We start from the raw sequence: 22145 nt of genomic DNA on the forward strand, positions 1-22145 counted from the left end.
TGGGGGTCTCCTCCCCTGAGATGAGTGATGAGTGGGGTGAGGGGTCTTCTTCCCGGAAGATGGCCGAGGCCATCGGGTACTACGCACCCCTGCCCACGGGATGGCCGGCTGAGCCGGACCCTGCTGCTGGGGGTCTCCTCCCCTGAGATGAGTGATGAGTGGGGTGAGGGGTCTCCTCCCCAGAAGATGGCCATCGGGTACGCACCCTGGTCCGCGAGGTCACCGGCGTGAACCAGACCCCGTGATGGGTCTCCTCCCCTGACACCCGCTGCTAGCAAGAGTTAATACATCTCTGTCTATTCTGTGGGCAGCTTGCCTCGAGGAGGTAACTGATGTCAAGGTTGGCTCGAGCCCAGCACGTGTTGGAGGTGGGTGGGGTCTGGGGGGAGAGCCCAGGGTAGCACATGGCTGGAGTGTCCACCATGTGTTCAGGGCCTGCAGCCCCGGAGTACAGACGCCCTCTCCTTTATGTGATAACTTACGTTTGGTCAAGTCCAGAATCAGTCAGCTAGGCTTTACGACACGCTAGTTCTGTAACGCCACACAAGAAGGGTCCAACTCAATGGCCATGAGTCTGAGTGAACTCCGGGAGCTGGTGGTGGACAGGGAGGCCTGGCGTGCTGCAGTCCACGGGGTCACAGAGAGTCAGTCAGACACAACTGAGCGACTGGACTGAATGTTCAAGATACAAACACTTTTGCCTCAGGTGGTGGCTGCTTGTTTTCCGTAAGATCACAGTGAACTTCCACCTGATGGTGTGACTTGGGAGCTGGTTTGTCTACCTCAGTTCCAGCCCCCCGCCCCGCCCATACACAGCTCTCTCAGGCACCCCCTGCGCCTCCCGCACCGCACCCCGGGCAGGGTTGCCCTTGACCGTGGCACAGGCTTGTATTGTTGGGATCAGACAGAGCTGAGGAAGAAAAATCAGCAGCCATCTCGTGTGTTGAACCCCAGGTGCTTTAAATGCTTGTTTTCTTCAGCAACCCATTCTATTTCTGAGACTCCAGCACGCCCCACAAAAAGCTGGATTGGTCTTGTAGGGAAGTGCCAAATCTTGCTTTAGGAAAATCCACTCAGTTTTTGTCTAAATGATGTGTTTTGTCGGTGTGAAGTGAAGTTGCTCAGTCGTGTCCGACTCTTTGCGACCCCATGGACTGTAGCCCACCAGGCTCCTCAGTCCGTGGAATTTTCCAGGCAAGATTGCTGGAGTGGGTTGCCATTTCCTTCTCCAGTGGATCTTCCCAACCCAGGGATCGAACCCAGGTCTCCCGCACGGCAGGCAGACGCTTTACCGTCTGAGCCACCAGGGTCGGTGTGAAGTTCTGTTAATGCCAGATCGACTTAACCTTTACCTTGGCTCATTTGCACTGAAATTCATGCTTTATGTATAAAGTTGGTTTATACACGCAAAGCTGTTAACTGTGTATATTTTTTGTTTGTTTGCTTCTGTGGTGTTCTGCCTCAAATTCCTTAAATCTTTGGGCAGAGAACAGCACCACCATGAGTTTTGAAAAGGAAGGTAGGAAATAGGAAGCTCAGGCATAGACTGTGAGCTTCTCACGTTTCTGTAGGGCTAACCCTGGCTGGGATTTTTGGTGGTAACCAGTTTGCAGATTAACTGTGATAAAAATATTCAGCACACGAGTGATAAAGTTATTAGCGATCAATTTATAGCGTTAGATTCTTGGAGTCCAGGGGACCAGGAGGAGCCGAGGCTTGAGGAGGGAGCAGAGCCCATGAGGAAACGAGCCCTTGACCCTGACCTTGTCGCGTTCAGTCCCTGCGCTGCCCAGATGCGCTCGGGCAGGGGAGCTCGGCTGAGAGAGGATAGCTCAGTGCCCGTTTCCCTGAAGCATTTCTGGGGCTTACCGTTTGTAGGTGGTTTTTTAACTTTTTGGTGAGGTCTGTGGGATGGCAAATATTCTCCAAAAGAATGGATAGAATTTTGATTTTGTTGAATGGTCTTTTTAAGCTTTAAAGGTCTTCCCTATAGCTCAAACGGTAAAGAATCTGCCTGCAATGCAGGAGACCCAGGTTCGATCTCTGGGTCGGGAAGATCCTCTGGAGAAGGGAACGGCAATCCAGAGTATTCACGCCTGGAAAATTCCATGGACCAAGGAGCCTGGTAGGCTACAGTCCATGGGTTGCAAAGAGCGACTTCACTTTCACTTTTTAAGCTAACTTTGTGGCAAATATAATCTTTCTCCTTCCCACTGTTCCCAGCATAGCCTTTCACTCAGTTGAGAGGAAGCTCATGTTTAAATTTAGTGTGTTGTATGGGGCACATCTGAGTGCTCATGCATTTTTATTTTAAGGTTTAAAATACGCTTGCTTTACACCCCACAAACCAACAGGCAGACGATCCCAAGCGTCCAGGGCCCAGAGGCAGCTCCCACCTCTGGCAGCGTGGGGCTGAGCCCTCGTGTTTCTACTGAACAGAAAAGCAGTCGTGTGAGCTTCTGTCTGGCAGCTTTTGTTTGTTTCTAACATGAGACGGGTTTCTCTGCAGACTGTGCTTGCCCTGGCATCTCAGAGTCCTCAGCACGGCGCGGCCGAGTCCTCTGAGAAGGGGCGATGGTGTCCATTCCTGGGCAAGCTGGTCCACTCACGCTGCTCCTGGGAGGAGCCCCGGGTGCAGAGCAGGCTATCATCCCAAGCAAGAGAAAAAGAAACCTCATCTTCTTAGGGGGAAAAGTTCAGCTCCAAACATTTCTCCAAACATACACCATGAGAAGGATTAGTGCTACGTGGAGTAATCCCTTCCCTTAACCATTTCTCTGTCAGTCACTTAGTCGTGTCCAACTCTCTGTGACCCCATGGACTGCAGCACACCAGGCCTCCCTGTCCATCACCAACTCCTGGAGTTTACCCAAACTCATGTCCATTGAGTCGGTGATGCCATCCAACCATCTAATCCTCTGTCGTCCACTTTTCCTCCTGCCCTCAATCTTTCCCAGCATCAGGGTCTTTTCCAATGAGTTGGCTCTTCTCAGCAGGTGGCCAAAGTACTGGAGTTTCCGCTTCAGCATCAGTCCTTCCAATGAATATTCAGGACTGATTTCCCTTAGGATAGACTGGTTAGATCTCCTTGCAGTCCAAGATTCTACCATTGCTCTCTAGAATCTTTGTTACACTGGTTTGATCCCCTCTTTGTTGTGAAGCTACCGTCCCTGTCCGTGGCTTCCAGTCATCAGTATTGGAACCGTCTCCACTTTGCCCGCGTTCACAGGAGCAGCTGAATGCAGGGCCACTCGGGGAAGATATCTGCTTTAAGTCAGGGAGACAGGTTGGCAGTTACTTTGTTGACAGTCTGTAACTGAGCATAGATGATGCATTTCCGTCACGGGTTGTTGATCTGGAATCCTCAGAAGGTGGCAGAACTGAATGGCTTCATGGAGATGGTCTGGGATTATTTCAAGGACCTATTTTAGAGGTTATCTGGCTCTCTTTGTGTCCTTGAATCCCAGGGTGATCGTCCTGATAGGACCCCACGCTCTCCTTCATTGGCGTGAGTTCTCAATCCCCCCAACCTCCGGGGACCTTGAGTGGGCTGAGGGCTGACTCCAGAGGCCTTGGAGAACAGTCCCCCGAGTGAGTCGTGCAGCTGCCACACACTGAGGCCCCCTCTGCCCGCTGTATACACACCCACCCGCCCCGCTACACCTCATCCTGCCAGAAATGCATGGCCCCCATGTCTGTGTTTGCGGAGGAGGGGAGACTGCATGCTAAGTCGTGACTTTCAGAGCCCATCTGAAGAGATTAAATTGCTGAATTGTAGGGAGTAGCACCCAGACTGAGAATCTGGAATTCTGTCCTGATCTAGCACTCAGACTGCCTTGAAGGATTATCTTGTGTTCATTTCCGTGTGTTTGTCTTTTTCTTCACTGTGTTCAGTCTTCATGAGACGCAGCCTCTGAATGTAAAGATTCCGGCCCTAAACTGAAGAGCAGCCCAGCTTTCCAGCCTGACCCTAAAACAGAGGCCAGTGGCGTTGTCTGGGCCGTGATGCCCCTCACCCGCTGTGTGAGAACAGAGGCCAGTGGTGTTGTCTGGGCTGTGAGGCCCCTCACTCCCTGTGTGGGGGAACCCAGGCCCCCTGGGAGGCCTGCTCGATGGTTGTCGCGAGTGGCGGGAGGTGCTGTGCAGACGTGTGTCAGGCTGGGGGATGCTCTGTTGGGTCTTACACCAGCCGCTGAGCGTCTCGTCTCTGCGTCTGAGTCACTCCGTCCGGTCCATATAAACTCAGGAATGCCTGTGTGTTCAGTTTCTCAGTGAGCTGTCTGAAGTCGCAGCCCAAGTCCAGACTCAGGCCCGGAGGCTCCTGCCCGATCCCAGGCCGTCCGTGTGGCCCCGTGTGGCCCCACACCCTCTTTCCTGAGGGAGAGCTGCTGGACTGGTGTGCAGCCTTTCAGGTTTCCTGGGCTCCCCCGTCATCAGGGGAAGACGTGGGTCCTGTAGCGCCTCCGGGACGCCGCTCAGCCTTTACAGCGCAGCGGTACAGGCCCAGGGCCCTTTGCAAAGCCAGAAGGCCGTCAGAACCGCCAGTTACAATCAACGCGCACGGCCTTGACATCTTGATGTACGAATTCCATACAAGTAGATTTCTCTCTGTTGCCCAAATAGGCAGTGTTCTGAGTAATCCCCCATTTGTCTTCTGTTTTAGAAACTTTGTGAACACCTTCATTCAGTTCAAGAAACCTATTATCGTAGCCGTGAACGGCCCGGCCATTGGGCTAGGAGCATCCATCCTGCCTCTCTGTGACGTGGTCTGGGCCAATGAAAAGGCATGGTTCCAGACACCCTACACCACCTTCGGGCAGAGTCCAGACGGCTGTTCCACCGTGATGTTCCCCAGGATCATGGGAGGAGCATCTGTGAGTACCTCTTCTCAACAGTGTCCTGGGAACCGTCCTTGGTTGCCGCGTCTCTTAACCGTGTACAGGTGTCCCTCTGGGCAGTTCCCATCGGACGCTCGTGTCATTCAGCTCTCGTCCTCATTCGTGAACCCGTGGGAAGTTGTCATGCTTTGGTTCATAGCACGTTTATTGACACTGCTTGGCATCATTTCCTAGAGGCCCTCCTTCCATGAGGCGCCTTGGTGTCTGCATAATTACCGCTGATCCTCCCCAGGAGTGAATACCTGGTCTGTAACCCAAACCAACGGGAGTTTGCGGTGGAAAGGGCCTTGACCTGATAGCCTGGCAGCAGCACTTCTGAGGGACGCCTCGGGCTGGGTTGCCAGGTGCTTCCCCGCAGAATCGCTCTGCTGCGTAACCCGCCGCACCAGGAGTCTGGGCTGTAGCTCTGGATCTCTGGAAAGGGTGTGTTGCAGTCCTCGCTCCTGGAACCAGGGCAGGAGGCGGAGGCAGGCAGGGGGCTACAGAAGCTGTGAGGCAGCCCCTGTCCCCACAGGGAGCTCCAGGACACCTGCCGTGGACCAGAATGGCTGGTGGCTTTGTGTCTCGTTGCTGAGCGCAGACTCCAGCTTTGCCCTTTGACAGAATCCCTGGGGGTCCAGGCAGCTGTCCTGATGGCCTCTGGCAGCTGGGCAGCCAGGGACAGGGACGGCCGCTCCTCTGGGTTCAGAACTCGCCTCCCCCTGCCTGGGAAAGACACAGAGGAGGCCTCAGGCAGGAAGCACCACCAGACATTAAAATTAGTAGGTGAAAAAAGGGGCAGGAAATGGGTGATCCATCTGCCCCTACCTGGCTGCCTGCTGCAGGCCTCGGGGGCCGTCCTGGTGAGGCAGGGGGACACTGGTTGTTGCCCTTGGCCATGGGCAGCTAGGCCGGACAGGGAGGACTGCAGAGTTCCCGGGCACCCACCTCCCTGGGCAATGGTCACGGATCTGAGGCCCGTGGGACCCGCCACGCCCAGAGCTGTGAGGAGAGAGGTGTTCTCGGGAGGGGCAGCCACACAGGGTCTCAGCCTGTGGGGACCTGGCCCGCATTGCCCCTGGAGGGCCTCTCTGCCTGCTGCTGCCTGAGGCCCTGCCCACACATCCAGCTGGAGGCCTTGCTGTGTCTGCTGCCCCTTGCATGGTGGGCACCCCCTGCCTCCCCAGCTCAGCTCCCTGCCCCTCACCCAGGCCCGCCCCCAGAGCCGCGTGTCGCTGCAGCTTCAGAGCTACAGCAGGTAGACCTGAGATTTCTGGGTTAGTCTGTGTGGTTGCGGTTCTGCTCTGCTCGGTAAGAGGCCCGGCCAGTGGGCCACTCCCCATGGCGCGTGCTTCACCCTTGGGCACCATCTGAACTCGGAGTGGAGAGTTGCCAGACTGGGTCTCCCGGCCACCTCCCCCCGCGGCTCACACGGCCTCTGCTCTTCTTCCTTCCAGGCGAATGAAATGCTGCTCAGCGGGCGGAAGCTAACGGCACAGGAGGCGTGTGGCAAAGGGCTGGTCTCCCAGGTGTTCTGGCCTGGGACCTTCACCCAGGAAGTCATGGTCCGCATCAAGGAGCTCGCCTCCTGCAACCCCGTCGTACGTCCAGCTCCCATTCCGCCCTTTCTCTACAGGGTGCACACAGAGCCAGACGCCGAGGCTGGGCCTCTGCACACAGCAGAGCCAAGGGAGTGCAGTTAGACAGACGTAGGCGCTGAGAAACGTCCCCTGGAGGTGTAGAAAAAGCATTCTTGCTAAATTCTTTACCCTTTCCAAAGCCTTGCATTTCTCCACGCATTTTCTCCCCTCAGTGAACGTAGGTTTGTGTTTTGTTGGCATATATCCAGCACTTACTAAAATGCATTTAGCAGATGACAAGGTGAAACGTTATTTCCTATTAACTGACACAGCTGCCTTGTAAGCTGTCCCAGACATCACAACAACCCATTAGAGAGAGTAAGTTCTGGTTAGAAGTCCCCCCGGTGGGCTTTCTCAGCAAGCCTCCCAGGAGTGGGCATCATTGCTGCCAGGGCAGGACCAGGGTGTGGAGAGCATGGCTGACAAGAAATAGCTTAACAGCCCTTTGAAGTCAAGTTGGCCCCGCATCCACAGTGGGTGAAATATGTGTCACACACTCGTCAGGCCTGGCGCGCGTTACGAGAAGGCGCTTGGTCGGGTCTAGTATCTGCTTCCAGAAGCATAGGGGCTGAGGCGCCAGCGCTTGCAGCCACAGTCCCCGCTCACTCCCTGCTTGTCGTCTGGCACAGGTGCTCGAGGAATCCAAGGCCCTTGTGCGCTGCAACATGAGGCTGGAGCTGGAGCAGGCCAACGAGCGGGAGTGCGAGGTGCTGAAGAAGATCTGGGGCTCGGCCCAGGGCATGGACTCCATGCTGAAGTACCTGCAGAGGAAGATCGACGAGTTCTGACGGCCGGGCCGCCCGACCTCACCGCCCGGGCCAGGCTCGCCCGGAGCTCCCGCTGGGAAGCAGGACTTGAGACAGCCAAGCTATTTATTGCCAAGGAGTTTTTAAGTACTGTAACTTTAAAATAAATAACTACAAAACTCCTTTGTCCAAACGTCATTATTTTATACTTAATACACACACAAGTGTAAAAGTATAAAGGTGAGCTCTGGGTTGCTCTTTGAGGCTCTAATTTTTGTTATCTTCAGCTAGTACTGTATAAAGTATGTTTTCTTGGTTTGGGTGTCAGAAAAAATGTTTGTTTTCCTTGTTTTTTTCTTCTAGAAGAAAAGAAAGACGTGTTAGCCAGCCTCGCCATTTCCCGCCCCGAATAGAAATATGGAAAGATACGAGATATGCCCTTATCTCTAAGAGGTCCAAAGCCTCAGAGATAGAAAATTCTAAATCAAATGGAAGACTTATCTTTTAGGATAAGTATTTCTGATTAAACACCCACTGATGGATATACCCCTGAAGTAAAATACGCCTAGGATTCATGCTGAGATTATCAACTGATTCTTCCTTCTTTTTTAAATGTCTGATTCTTACCCAGTTAACAGGAAGAAACCACTCTCTCTAGGGGAAAGCTTGTTTTGCAGTATTAGTGAATCACTGACTAGCTTCAGTATGGTATCTTAAGTTGTAAGTTAATCTTAGCAGGTTTATAATTAGTTTTTCTGACCTTTTTGAAAAATAACTACATAAGTGCTTCTTGTTGCTGGGTGAGAACTACTACTTTATATACCGTTTTGGTTTTCTATTTGCAGATATGATCGATGTATTACACCAAAAATAAAAGGTATTTTTATGTTTATAAAGTGTAATTTTTAGGTTCACTTAGAATATATTTTATTTAATAAGTTAAAATTCTTCTGGCACACTATTAAATGCAGAAACTCCTTTTTACGAGAACTACCTTATTATATCGACGTTTCATGTTCTTGGTCTCTGCTTTCACATCTACACGATATACCAAGTTCAGGATGCTGTCCGAGAGTGCCCTGTGTAAATAGACGTCCGCCTTCCCGCCAGGGGTGGGGACGATTCCAGAAGCCTGTCCCCCCGGCAGGCTTCTGAGCTTGCAATCATATTGAATGTATGAAGAGTGAAATAAAATCAAAACCTTATTTTTGTACAGTTTTGAAGTTTCTACTTAGAACCGACCACCTCCCGGCCTCGCGGAGAGCTTACAGAGTGTAAATCTGCCTTTACTTGGATTGGTTGGTGCAGTATTTTTGCATCTGTGGGACCTACTTTTTTCGTTCCGTAGTTTGAACTATATATAAACTGTACAATCTGTAAAGTTTTTATAGAATAAATATTCAGCTGTGAAAACTGGTTAAATAAAACTAATATTTCTTAACACATCTAAAATGTTTCTCTTCTTTCTTCACTTCTAAAGTTTCTCACGTTTACTTTTTGTGTGAAATAACAGGCACAGGCAGGCATGTCACATTTGTACAGTTGAAAGGAGCTGGACCCATCCACCAAGTGACCTCGGTACGTCGGCGCGTATAGTAATGAACATCCTCAAGGAGATCAGCCATGATGCTATAGAAAGACCCCGAGCTCACCCGTCACAGGCATGCCAAAAACAAGAACTGCAGAACTACCATCTGTGAAAAAGCCCAGAACCTTCCAGAAGACATCTGTTCCAACTACAGGTAAAAAGAACGGTCAGCGTGTAGGAGGGACAGTCGCAACGACGTCAGGTCCTCTGCCCCTCGGTGGGCAGCCCACACACCAGAGCACAACCAGAGTCTCCTGCAGAAGCAGAGTAAGCCCCACGCCGGGCTCATAGTCTGGGTATCTGCAGCAGTCACTGGCAAGGTGCCTGGCTCAGGCCTACCCGCAGATCCTGGAGAGGTGGGCGGGGGGGGCAACCAGTGCTCACCCTGGGGCACGGACACTGGCGGTTGTCTAGACCCTGGTGCTGGCAGTGCATTCGGATCCCCCTCCAGCTCACTGGCTTCGGGACCCAGCCCCTCCCTCACCCACCAGCCTGTGGGCACCAGGACTGAGATGCCTCTGGCCACATGGTCCCATACACTGAATCCACAGCCACCCCTGGACAGCGCCCTGCCCACTGAGGGCCCAGGACCCAGCCCCACACACAGGCATACCCCCGGGACCGCTGGGGCCCTGCAGCCAGAGGCCCAGCCCCCGTGAGCAGCAAGCCTGCTTCAGCCTCAGGACCAGCCTCACCCAGCAGCAGGCAGATGCCAGCCCTGGGCACCCACAGCTCTGCAGACTCTCCAGCAGCCTGGCACCTGTCCTGGGACCAGCTGAGCCCCACCAGCCCTGGGCACCCACAGCTCTGTAGACTCTCCAGCAGCCTGGCACCTGTCCTGGGACCAGCTGAGCCTCAAGTTCTGCCCACTCGCAAATGAATAAACACAACTATCTGAAAATCTATACAACACAGCAGGAACAGCTAGGGGAAGTGTATAGCAATACAAGCTTCAGGAACAGGAACAATCCCAACCTATCCTTACACCTACAAGAACTAGTAAAACAACAGAACCTTAAGTTAACAGAGGGAAAGAAAGAAAGATCAGAGCAAAAAAAAAAGCAGCTAGTTCTTTGAAAAGATAAATGAGATTCATAAACCAGACTCTAAGGGAAAAAAAGCCCAAATCAATAAAACCACAAAATGAAAAGGAAGTTAACTGACACTGTAGATAAACAAGAGAGAAGAGAATACTACAAACTATATAGCCATATACTATACCATATAGCTATAGACAAAGTGAACAACCTAGAAGAAATTGATAACTTCCAATATACAAACTTCTAAGACTGAAGGGAAAAACTTCCAGGAAAAAAGAATAACTATGAGGAGACCAATTAACAGTAAGGAAATATTTTTTTTTGGCCGTGGTGTGCAGGATCCAAGTTCCCCAAGCAGGGATCGAACTTGTGCACCTGCGTAGGAGGCATGGAGTCTTAACCACGGGACCACCAGGGAAGCCCCATGAGAGTAAATTCTTAAGCGTATCCCAAATAAAGTCCAGGCTTAAGTGGGCTCACAGGTAAATTCGCCCAAACATTTAAAGAACAGTTAACATCTATCCTTGAACTATTCCCCCCAAAATTGCAGAAGGAACACTTTCAAACTTATGAGTCCAATACCCTGATACCAAAACCAAAGATAGGGCAAGAAAGAAAATTATAGGCCAGTACCACTGATTAACATAGATGCAAAAATCCTAAACGAAATACTGCCAAACCAAGTCCAGCAGTACACTAAGAGAATAATACACCATGATCAGATGGGTTTTATCTCAGGGATGCAAGCATTTTTCAGTATCTGCAGATCAGTATTAAGCAGCACATTAACAAACTGAAGAATGGAAACTCTGATCATCTCAAAAGGTGTAGAAAAAGCAGCTGACAAAATTCAACATCCACTCCATGATAAAAAACTCCAGAAAGTGTTTATAGAGGGAACATACCTCAACATCATAAAGGCCATAGGTGACAAGCCCATGGTCAATATCACACTCGGTTAAAAGGCTGTAAGCTTTTCTCTAATATCAGGAAGAAGAAAAGGATGCCTACTCATCACTAGCATTCAACACAGTACTGGAAGCCCTTGACAGACTCAGAAATAGGCGTTTTATGGGGCCCTAATTAAAAGCTTCTGCACAGGGAAGAAAACCACTTAAAACCCAAAGGAGTGGGAGAAACTATTTGCGAACATTATGATCAATAAGGGGTTAATACCTACACTACGTAGAAAGTTCATACAACTCAATATCAAAAATACAAACAACCAGGTTTTTTAAAAAATAAGTGGGCAGAACTGAATAGACACTTTACCAAAGACGACACACCGGCACGGAGACGCTCCACGTGGTCAACCAGAAAGTGCAGATCAGAACCACAGTGAGGTATCAATTCACACCTGTCAGAATGCGCCTCGCTGGGACTCCCCTAGTGGCCCAGTGGCTAAGACTCTGCTCCCAGTGCAGGGGGCGTGGGTTTCATCCCTGGTCAGGTGCATATAGTAATGAACATCCTCAAGGAGATCAGCCATGATGCTATAGAAAGACCCCGAGCTCACCCGTCACAGCTAAGGGTTCACGTGCCACAACTAAAGGTCCCCTGTGCTGCTTTATTGACTGTGCCAAAGGCTTTGTGTGGAGCACAATAAACTGCGGAAAATTCTGAAGAGATGGGAATACCAGACCACCTGACCTGCCTCTTAAGAAACCTATATGCAGGTCAGGAAGCAACAGTTAGAACTGGACATGGAACAACAGACTGGTTCCAAATAGGAAAAGGAGTACGTCAAGGCTGTATATTGTCACCCTGCTTATTTAACTTCTATGCAGAGTACATCATGAGAAACGCGGGGCTGGAAGAAGCACAAGCTGGAATCAAGATTGCTGGGAGAAATATCAATAACCTCAGATATGCAGATGACACCACCCTTATGGCAGAAAGTGAAGAGGAACTAAAGAACCTCTTGAAAGTAAAAGAGGTGAGTGAAAAAGTTGGCTTAAAGCTCAACATTCAGAAAACGAAGATCATGGCATCTGGTCCCATCACTTTGTGGCAAATAGATGGGGAAATAGTGGAAACAGTGTCAAGACTTTATTTTGGGGGGCTCCAAAATCACTGCAGATGGTGACTGCAGCCATGAAATTAAAAGACACTTACTCCTTGGAAGGAAAGTTATGACCCAACCTAGATAGCATATTCAAAAGCAGAGACATTACTTTGCCAACAAAGGTCCGTCTAGTCAAGGCTATGGTTTTTCCAGTGGTCATGTATGGATGTGAGAGGGTTGGACTATGAAGAAAGCTGAGTGCTGAAGAATTGATGCTTTTGAACTGGGTGTTGGAGAAGACTTGAGAGTCCCTTGGACTGCAAGGAGGTCCAACCAGTCCATTCTAAAGGAGATCAGTCCTGGGTGTTCATTGGAAGGACTGATGGTGAAGCTGAAACTGCAATACTTTGGCCAGCTGATGTGAAGGACTCACTTGGAAAGACCCTGATTCTGGGAAAGACTGAAGGCAGGAGGAGAAGGGGACGACAGAGGATGAAGTGGCATCACTGACTCGAGACGTGAGTTTGAGTAAACTCCAGGAGTTGGTGACGGACAGGGAGGCCTGGCCTGCTGCAGTCCATGGTGTCTCAAAGAGTCAGACACGACTGAGTGAACTGAACTGAATTAAAGAAATAAAAACAGCTTCACTGCTGAGCAACAGGGGAAGAACTGACAACATTTCAAGAAATTCCTCTGCACCCTCCAGGGAACATTATGATGGCATCTCTGAAGATGCAGACAAACGACAAACATCTGCTTGGTGGAAATGATATTGGATGATGTGAACATTGGTTTAACAGGTACTTTTTGGTGGGAATGAAATCCTAAAGTTTTCTGAGTTAAAAGTGGACGCAATGAGGCCTCCCCTGGTGGTCCAGTGGTTAAGAATCCACCTTGCAAGACAAGGGATGCTGTGCAGCCCCTGGTCTGGGAAGCTCCCCCAGGCCCTGGGGCCACCAAGCCCGTGCACCACAGCTACTGAGCCTGTGCTCCACAGCCACGCCAGCCTGGGTCCCGGAGCCTGGGCCCCGCCACACGCTGCAGCCACGCCAGCCCGGGTCCTGGAGCTTGTGCCCCGCCACAAGGGAAGCCACTGCAGTGAGACGCCATCGGACCACAGTGAGGCACAGCCCTCACTCGCCGCAGCTGGGAAAGCCCACGTGCGCAGATCCACCACAGCCAAAAGGTCAGATAAAAATGAATCAATCTTAAAAAAAAAAATAACTGACTTTATGATCTTAGAGCCATGTTGTGTACTTGGGTGACAGTTTTTTTGTTTTTGTTTTTTTTTAAAATAAGTGCCTCTCCTAAACAAAGGTTAAACTCTAATGAGTTTTAACATTAATTCCCATTTTCCTAAATTCTATGTTGTATTCTAAAACTGAACTTAAAAGAACTGAAGTCATACAAACTATTTTTCAACCACAATGGAATGAAATTAGATAGCAATAACAAATTTAGAAAATTAGATGTGTGGACATTAAAGATCACGTTCCTACACAAAGAAAAACTTTTACAAAAGAAAGTAGAAAATATTTAGAGATAAATAAAAATGAAAACTATAATTATGTAATAACATCCACCTTAAGAAACTGGAAAAAAGAAAAGCAAACTAAGCCCAAAGCAGAAGGAGGGAAATAAAGATCAGACCAAAAATAAGTCAAATGGAGAATATTAAAACCGCAGAGAAAAATCAAGGAAACCAAATGTTAGTTTTTTGAAGAAATTAGACTGATTAAGGAAAAAGAACACTCAATTACTAATATTAGGAGTGGGACAGGAGACAGTACGATCAGACTTATAGAAGTAAAAAGAGCTGTAAGGGGATACTATGAGTAACTGTATGTCAGCGAATAAGGTAAGAAACATGAGATGAGCTAATTCCAGGAAAGAAACTCGTGAAACGACTCAAGAAATGGACAAGCTGAACACACCTATAGAGAGACAGAGTCCGTAATCAAACATCTTCTCACAAAGAAAAGTCCAGGGCTACTGGCTTCCCTCATGAGATTCTGTCAAATCAGTACCTTCAGAAATACTTCCAAGAAATAGACGGAGTGCTTTCTCACATTCTTTGTGGTCTGTATTTCCCTAATACCAAACACACACACACAGGTATCACAGCAAAAGGAAACTAGATCAATATTCCTTATTAATATAAGCATAAAAATTCTCTACAAACTAATCTGGCACCATATAAAAATTTTACTCCATGACCAAGTGGGATTTATGCTATGAATGCAAAATTAGTTCAATGTTAGTTCATAGATGGCTTTGCTAACCAAAACAATCAATGTAATAAGTGATATTACACTGTGTATAATACAATATAATACACAATATTGGTAAAATAAGGATAGAACCATATGAGCATCTCCAATGTAGAAACTGCACTTGAAAACCCTAACACCCATTGTAATGAAAACACCCAACAAACGTGGATAGAAGGGGTTTCTTCACCGTGAGAAAGGTCAACTCTGAAAACCCCACAGCTGACACCAGACGGAACAGTGTGAAGGCTTTCACCCTAAAATCAGGAACAAGAGAAAGATGCTTGTTCTTGCCACATCCATCAACACTATTAAAAGTTCTAACCAGGACAATTATGTAAGAAAAAGAGAAAGTATTACTCAGCTAGAAAAAAATAATGAAATCTTGCCATTTGTGACCATATGGATAAACCTCGTGGGCATTGCGCTGTGCCAGAGAAAGACAAACACTCTATGGTCTCCCTAGCATGTGAGATTCAAAATAAAACCACAAAGCTCACAGACACAGAAAACAGATTGGTGGTTTCCAGAAGGGGGGGGGCTGGGAGGAGTGGTTGAAATGGATGAAGTATAAACTTCATGGCAAATATAGTTAATACTGTATTGTATGTTTGAAAGTTGCCAAGAGAGTAGAGAAGGTTGCAAGATACAAAATCAAGATACAAAAATCAATTGCATTTCTATACATTAGCAATAAACAGTCTGAAGATGAGATTAAGAAAGCAATTCCATTTATAATAGAATCAAAAAGAATAAAATTACTAGGAATAAATTAGCCAAAGAACGGTAAGACTTGTGCACTGGAAACAGAACACTGCTGTAAGAAATTAAAGGCACATAAATAAATCAAGACATTCATATGGATTGGAAGACCTAATATTGTTAAACTGGCTAACCTAAATTCATCTACAAATTCAGTGAAATCCCTATCAAAATTCCAACTGGTTTTTTTTGCAGAAATAGATAAGCCGGTCCTAAAATTGATATGAAAACACAAAGGATCCAAATTAGACAATTCAATCTTGAAAGTGAAGACAAAGTTGGAAGGCTCACACTTTCCAGTTTCAAAACTTACTGCAGGGCTACCGCGATCAAAACGGAGGCTCTCTGATTTCCCCTCCTGGGGCTGCCTGCAGAGGGCTGTATGCTTGGGAGAGGCTGTACAAGTGAAGGTGAGTCAGAATGGTAGATTTCATGTATATGCATTTGTCTACTGTAATTTTTATATATAAAACTTACTGCAAGTGTACAGCTCATTTCTGTTGTAAAACATCATTAAACCATTTCCAAGTGTAAAGAAAAAACAATAGTGTCATACTGGCATAAAGAAAGACGTGGATCAATGGAACCAAACTGAGAATACAGAAATAGACCCTTACATCTATGATCAATTGATTGTCAACAAGGATGCCAAGACCATTCAATGGGGAAAAAGTAATCTTTTTAACAAATGATTCTGGGACAACTGGATATTTCATGGAAAGGCATCAAGTTGGACTTACCAAAAACAAAGCCCAAAATGGATTAAAAGAACAGAACTAGACTGAAGCCCCACAAATATAAAGCTTTCAGAGGAGACATAACTCATGATCCCGAATTAGGCAGTGATTTTGTAAGATATGACACTAAAAGCCCAACCAAAGAAAAAAATCAAATTTGACTTCATACAAAATTTTAAACTTTGTATTTTAAAGAACATGACCAAGAAAGTGGAAAAGACAACTCACAGAACGGAGAAAGTATTCACAATTTATATATGTGATGAGGGTCTAGTGCCAGAATATATGAAAAACTCTTTCAATTCAACAGCAAAGAGACAACGTCATTTAAAAATAGGCAAAGGATCTGCACAGACATTCTCCAGCAGTATACAAACGGTCAGTAAGTACATGAAAAGATACTCAATGGATCAGTCATCACTGTTGTTTAGTCGCTAAGCCATGTCTCTTTTGCACCTCCATGGTCTGTAGCCCCGCAGCGCCTCTGTGGGATTTCCCAGTCAAGAACACTGGAGTGGGCTGCCGTTTCCTCCCCCAGGGGATCTTCCCAACCCAGAAATTGAACCTGTATCTCCTGCATTGACAGGAGGATCCTTTACCACCAGGGAAGGAAGGCCCCATTAGTCGTTAGGGAAGTGCAATCCAATCCGTAATGGCATACCACTTCACAGCACTAGAATGGCTGTAAGGGGGAAAATGGAAAATAACACTGATGAAAATGTAGAAAAACTGGAAACCTATATTGCTAGTAGGGATATAAACTGGTGCACCCACTGTGGAAAACAGCTTAACAGTTTCACGAAATGTTAAACGTAGAGTCACTGTATAATTCCGCAATCCCATCCCTAATTACATACCTGGGAGACCTGAAAACAAGCGCTCACGTGTTTATGCACAAATATTCACATTGTTGTTCGTGGAGGTCAAAAATCATAGAAACAACCCATATGTCCATCAGCAGATGAATGGATACACGAAGTGCGGTGTATCCAAGTAATGGGATGTTATTTGGCAAAAGAAAGAAATGAAGGACTGATACATTTGCCGCCAAAACATTACGCCAAGTGGAAGCAGCGGGCACAGAAGGCCACGTATTAGTATGATTCCACTCAGATGTGAGGCCGGGATAGACAAGGCCATAGAGACATAAAGGAGACTAGCAGTTGCCGGGGACTGAGGCGGGTGGGGTGGGGCAGAGAGGAGCAATGCTAGCAAGTGTACAGTTTTATTTGGGGGAAATGAAAATGTCCCCAAATTAGTGACTTTTGCACAACCTTGTTGAATATACTAAAAACCACTGAATATTATGCTTTAAAATGCTTTAATTTTATGGTATTTGGATTATCTCCCCATTTTTAAAAAATGTACATATCTTCAAAACAGGGAAAAGTGGTAACATGCTTAATTGATCGAAAGGAAGGAATGAAAATGGCAGTAATAAACATACTTGATGTGGCTTTTATTTCAAGGTATTAATGTATTATGTGAAGGTAGACGGAAGGGCTGTGTGGAGAAGTCTACGTATGTACACTCTCTTTACAAATAAGATCTAAAACTGAAAAGTCCACGGTAGCGAGGCAGAAACTATGTAAATAACTGCACCCCCTCCCCCAAAAAACAAGACAAAAAGCAAAACTGGTAGCTGAATTAACATCAAAACATTTGTTAAAAAGCACGTTAGAAAAAGTGTTTCTCCATAATGAAGTCTAGTTACTTCTAGACTCAGTAGACTTCGAGTTTTACTAAAAGATGAAGGTTCCAAATGTGTGTACCGCCTTACCTGCCCTCGGTATATAAAGGAAAAATTGGTGTGGCCACTGCAGGAGAGAGAGAAGTGCAACACCATTAAGGGGATTTGGGCCCAAGTCTGCAGCTGATAGACTGACCTTCTTGGGTCATCAGTGGAAGTGGGATATTCAGTCACGTTATCTGGTTTTGTGTTTTATTTTTGCAAGTTTCCAAGTGTGAGCATAGAGACTCCTAAAGACCCTGATGCTGGGAAAGATTGAGGGCGGGAAGAGAAGGGGACGAGAGAGGATGAGATGGCTGGATGGCATCACCAACTCGATGGACATGGGTTTGGGTGAACTCCGGGAGTTGGTAATGGACAGGGAGGCCTGGCGTACTGCGATTCATGAGGTTGCAAAGAGTTGGACACGACTGAGCGACTGAACTGAGCTGAAATTTCCTCCCAAGGACCCCACCTCGCACTCTCCAGTAATCCCCTCCCCTTTCGTGGGGACCTGACCAGCAACTTTTTAAACAAACGGAAAATGGCAGAAGTGACAGATTGTCGTTTCTGAGATCAGACTGTGAGATACCTGTTCTTCCTGCCTCTTCCTACTCACTCTGGGGAGGCCAGCTGAAGCTCTGGGGCCCTGCGGGAGCACTCACCAGCCAAGGAATGGGGGTCATTTCCATCACAGCCAGCAAGGACCCGAGGCCCTCAGGTGAGTAGAGCCCCCAGGAGCCAGCTTGGATGAACTCCCTCCCCAGCTGAGCGGTGAGGAGACCAAGCTGGTGAGAGACCCCTGGCCAGAGGACCCAAATCAGCAGGACTGACGTGTGTCCTGGCAACTGTGAGGTCATACACTTTGGTGGTTGGTAAGTCCCCCAGATCAGCCTCACAGCTCACTCTGGTCCTTGACAGATCTGTCCCTACACATACAGACGGCAGACGACGTGGGCTCTCCGCTGAAGCTTTCATGTTAACTTTCTGTTTATTCTCTGCATTTAAGCATCACCTTATAAAGGGACTGGGTACATAGATAGTTTTATGCCTATACAATGGACTGCAGGGCAACTCAATGTTTGGAAAACTCAATTTTTCAGGTAAGGAAACAGGTTACATGTTTTCTCCAAGGTCACCTCCTTGTAAGTGTTGGAACAGGTGTTTGACAGCAACCAAACCACACCCTTATGGCAGAAAGCGAAGAGGAACTAAAGAGCCTCTTGGTGAGGGTGGAGGAGGAGAGTGAAAGGCTGGCTTAAAGCTCAACATTCAGAAAACTAAGATCAGGGCATCTGGTCCCATCACTTCATGGGAAATAGAAGGGGCGGGGGGAGTGGAAACTGACAGATTGTACTTTCTTGGGCTCCAAAATCACTGCAGATGGTGACTGCCACCATGAAATTAAAAGACACTTGCTTCTTGGAAGAAAAGCTATGACAAACCTAGACAGCATATTAAAACACAGAGACATCACTTTGTCCATATAGTCAAAGCTATAGTAGTCGGATGAAGATGTGAGAGTTGGACCATTAAGAAGGCTGAGTGCTGAAGAATTGATGCTTTTGAATTGTGGTGCTGGAGAAAACTCCTGAGAGTCCCTTGGACTGTAAGAAGATCAAACCTGTCAACCCTAAAGGAAATCAACCCTGAACCCCTGAGCTCTCAATTGGAAGGACTGATACTTCCAATAATTTGAAGCTCCAATACCTTGAAGCTCCAATACCTGATGCAGAGAGTCAACTCACTGGAAAAGACCCTGATGCTGGGAAAGATTGAGGGCAGGAGGAGACGGGGATGACAGGACGAGATGGCATCACCGACTCAATGGACATGAAACTGAGCAAACTCCAGGGGATACTGCAAGACAGGGAAGGCTGGTGTGCTGCAGTCCTTGGGGTCGCAAAGAGTCGGACACAACTTAGTGACTGAACAGCAGCAAGTCACACCCAGGATCAGGGGCCTGCAGACCCCAGGGTCCAGGTGCACGTAACCAGGGGAGGGGAGGGGCCAGGAGCACCTGGACTTCCACATCCTCTGCAAACGCGCAGCTGAGAACTTGATTTTATCTGGAAGCGGCTGTGAGCGTGACGCTGATCGCCTCTGGACTGTTGGGAACGTTTGGGTCCTTGTGACGTGTGTGCCGTCACGGGTCCCTCGCTCTCCACACTTCCTCTGGAGCGCTCGAGTCCACGAAGTCAGTGTTTAGATCTTTTTTTATATAAACTCTTGCTACTCATGACCTTAAACTTAGGAGTCAAATGCATCTGGAATATGTACCATTCCTCCTGACTCCCATTATCTAAATCAGGAGAGAGGTGGGTGGTGAGGGAGAGTTAGAGATGCCCACAAAATACAGACTTTCGGTTTGGCTAACACTGTTTCTAGCAGGTACGAGGATCTCAACACTGGCATAAGTGGTTTTAACTTTATGAGAATGTTTACGTAACTTTTTATAAAACACACTGGTTGGTAGAATGCTCCTTTTGTCCCCATGTCAAGAACCATCAGCCAGGTTCCCAAAGGGGCCCAGCCTGAAAGTTCAGAGACCAATGCCCCGGGACTTTCCTGGTGGTCCAGTGGCTAAGATCCACGTTCCCAATGCAGGGGGCCCGGGTTCGATCCCCGGTCAGATAACTAGATCCTACATGTCATAGCAGAAGTAGAAGACCCTGCCTGCCACAGCTAGGACCTGGCTCAGTCAAATAAATAAGTTAGAGAGAAACCGACGACCTCTGAGACGTGAGTACCAGCCTTGATCCCACGCAGGGCTCTGGTGCGACCTTCCTCAGCGCAGCCTCAGGTTTGCTGGGCTGGACGCTCTCGGGTTGAGGTGGAACCCACTCACGTACCGCGTTTCATTTTAGTATATGAGCTGCCGAAGCGAGCACTGTACCGTGTTTCAGATTTCATCTTGAAGCAGACAGTTCCTGTCTCAGGCCCTGAGTGCCCTGGGCTCCACCACTGGGCGTCTGGGGGTTGGGTGGGGGACCCTTCTAGCATCTTCTTGGGGCCTCAGCACTCCCCTTCCTCTTGCTCTGGAGCAGCTGCTCAGACAGTTGAGGGTTGCGCCGAGAGGATTTGGTCCTGATGCCTGCTAGTCTGATCCTTTGCCAAAGACCCAAGCGAGCTGCCTGATGGCACCAGCAGTCCCAAACTTTTCGGCGCCAGGCACCGGTTCCGCAGAAGACAGTCTTCCCACGGACCGGGAGGGTGGTTTCAGAATGATTCCAGTGCATTACGTGCACTGCGCACTTTATTTCTGTGATTATCATCACGTCAGCTTCACCTCAGATCATCAGGCATTGGACCCCAGAGGTGGGGGACCCCTGTGCCAATCAACAGCAGGATTGAGAGAACAGCTTAAATCGACCAGGGCCACCTCGGGGCTCCCGAGGGACCGTGAACCCTCCCCTGCAGCAGGCCACCCATCAGTGACCCCCCAAAACCTCTGCCAGACCCACACCGCCTCTGAGACCTGCGTGGTTTGGGTAAAATAACTCAGCTGGATTTACGCTTTGCTGTAAATGTCTGTTAGTAGTAGTCTGGGAGTTGTGACAGTTACCTCCCATTTCTTTGCTTCTAGAAAGCTTTATTACTTTGGAGTCTGACAGCCTCCAGGAGTGAGACGCTATCAGACAAACAGTCTGGGGAGAGGCCACGCCTGCAGTTCCTGCCCACACACGAGCAGCCGCCCTCAGCTGTCCAGGGCTCGGGCACGCTTTGTTCCCGTAGGGTTTTCACATTCAGCCCCCACCTCTCAGCCCCCAGTTTCCCTGGGAGGAGGCGGGAAGACCACCCCAGGGCCTGTGAGGAGGACAGGGATGTGGTCATGGGCCCTGCAGACGCTAGAGTTCAAGTGGCCGGCTCCAGAGACCGCGTGTGCGGCAGTCGGGACAAGGCAGGCGTGGACTGCGTCTTTCCTTCCCGGACACGCAGCAGGCCCCCTCCCTGGAGTCCCGACACACAGCGGTGGGGTCAGCCACCACACTGAAGCCCAGGACACTTCCAAGAACCATGGCTCTTGGACGTGACCAGTTTGCAGAGAGAAGCCTGCACCCAAGTGATTATAAAGTGTAACGTGAACCACTTCATGCAAACTACATGCGTGTGTGCGGCGTGCTAGGAGGTTTCACAGCTTCGAGGGGTAATTGTCACACAGTCAGCTCCACGTTACAAGTGTACGACTTGCTATGTCCTAACACGTGTACACGGGGGACAGTGCCAGCACAGTCAAGAGCAAATGTCCCCATCACCGCGAGTTTACCCACCCCCGGCTCCCCACCCGACCTCTCCCCAAGCAGTCACAGACTGGCCTTTTGTCACAGGTCAGCTGATTTGCAAGTACTCATCCTACCAGTTCTGGTGCCAGCAGGCAAGCGTGTTCTTTCTTTACAGAGGCTGGGCCTTTCATAGCACATTTAACATTCATAATTCCCAGAGAGCCGGAGAAACAGACACACACGCAGGGGAAAGGCTGTTTGGGGCCACCTCCTGGGAGTCTTACCCCCACCCCAGCCCGGGTCTGCCTGGTTGGCAGTAACCCTCGCCTCCTTTCCTGGCCAGCTCTGGGGGACTGGGGACCCCCAGCCGGCTTGGCCCCAGAACCTTCTCCCGCCTGCCTTACTCACCTGCTCCACACGCCCCCCTCCTCCCTTGCCTTCTGGAACCCCCCTCCTTGGGCTCTCTGCTGCACTTGCTGGGTTTTTCCTCCTCCTGCAAAGTTCGTTTTTGCCCACTGCCCAGCACCC

The 22145-nt window shown here is 48.7% G+C and overlaps 1 protein-coding gene across 2 annotated transcripts in view; it reads left to right on the forward strand.

Moving 5' to 3' along the window:
- The window catches only part of CDYL (chromodomain Y like), a 98462-nt gene extending 89753 nt beyond the window's left edge, over positions 1–8709 (forward strand). For both annotated transcript variants that reach the window (XM_040249382.1, XM_040249383.1), the window contains 3 exons: positions 4664–4874; positions 6335–6478; positions 7147–8709. In XM_040249382.1, coding sequence (XP_040105316.1) covers positions 4664–4874; positions 6335–6478; positions 7147–7305 — 514 coding nt within the window. In that variant the 3' untranslated portion in view covers positions 7306–8709. The remainder of the gene's footprint in view (positions 1–4663; positions 4875–6334; positions 6479–7146) is intronic.
- The last annotated feature ends 13436 nt before the right edge of the window (positions 8710–22145 follow it).

Source organism: Oryx dammah, unplaced genomic scaffold, assembly GCF_014754425.2.
Source record: "Oryx dammah isolate SB20612 unplaced genomic scaffold, SCBI_Odam_1.1 HiC_scaffold_11, whole genome shotgun sequence".
Lineage (NCBI taxonomy): Eukaryota > Metazoa > Chordata > Mammalia > Artiodactyla > Bovidae > Oryx > Oryx dammah.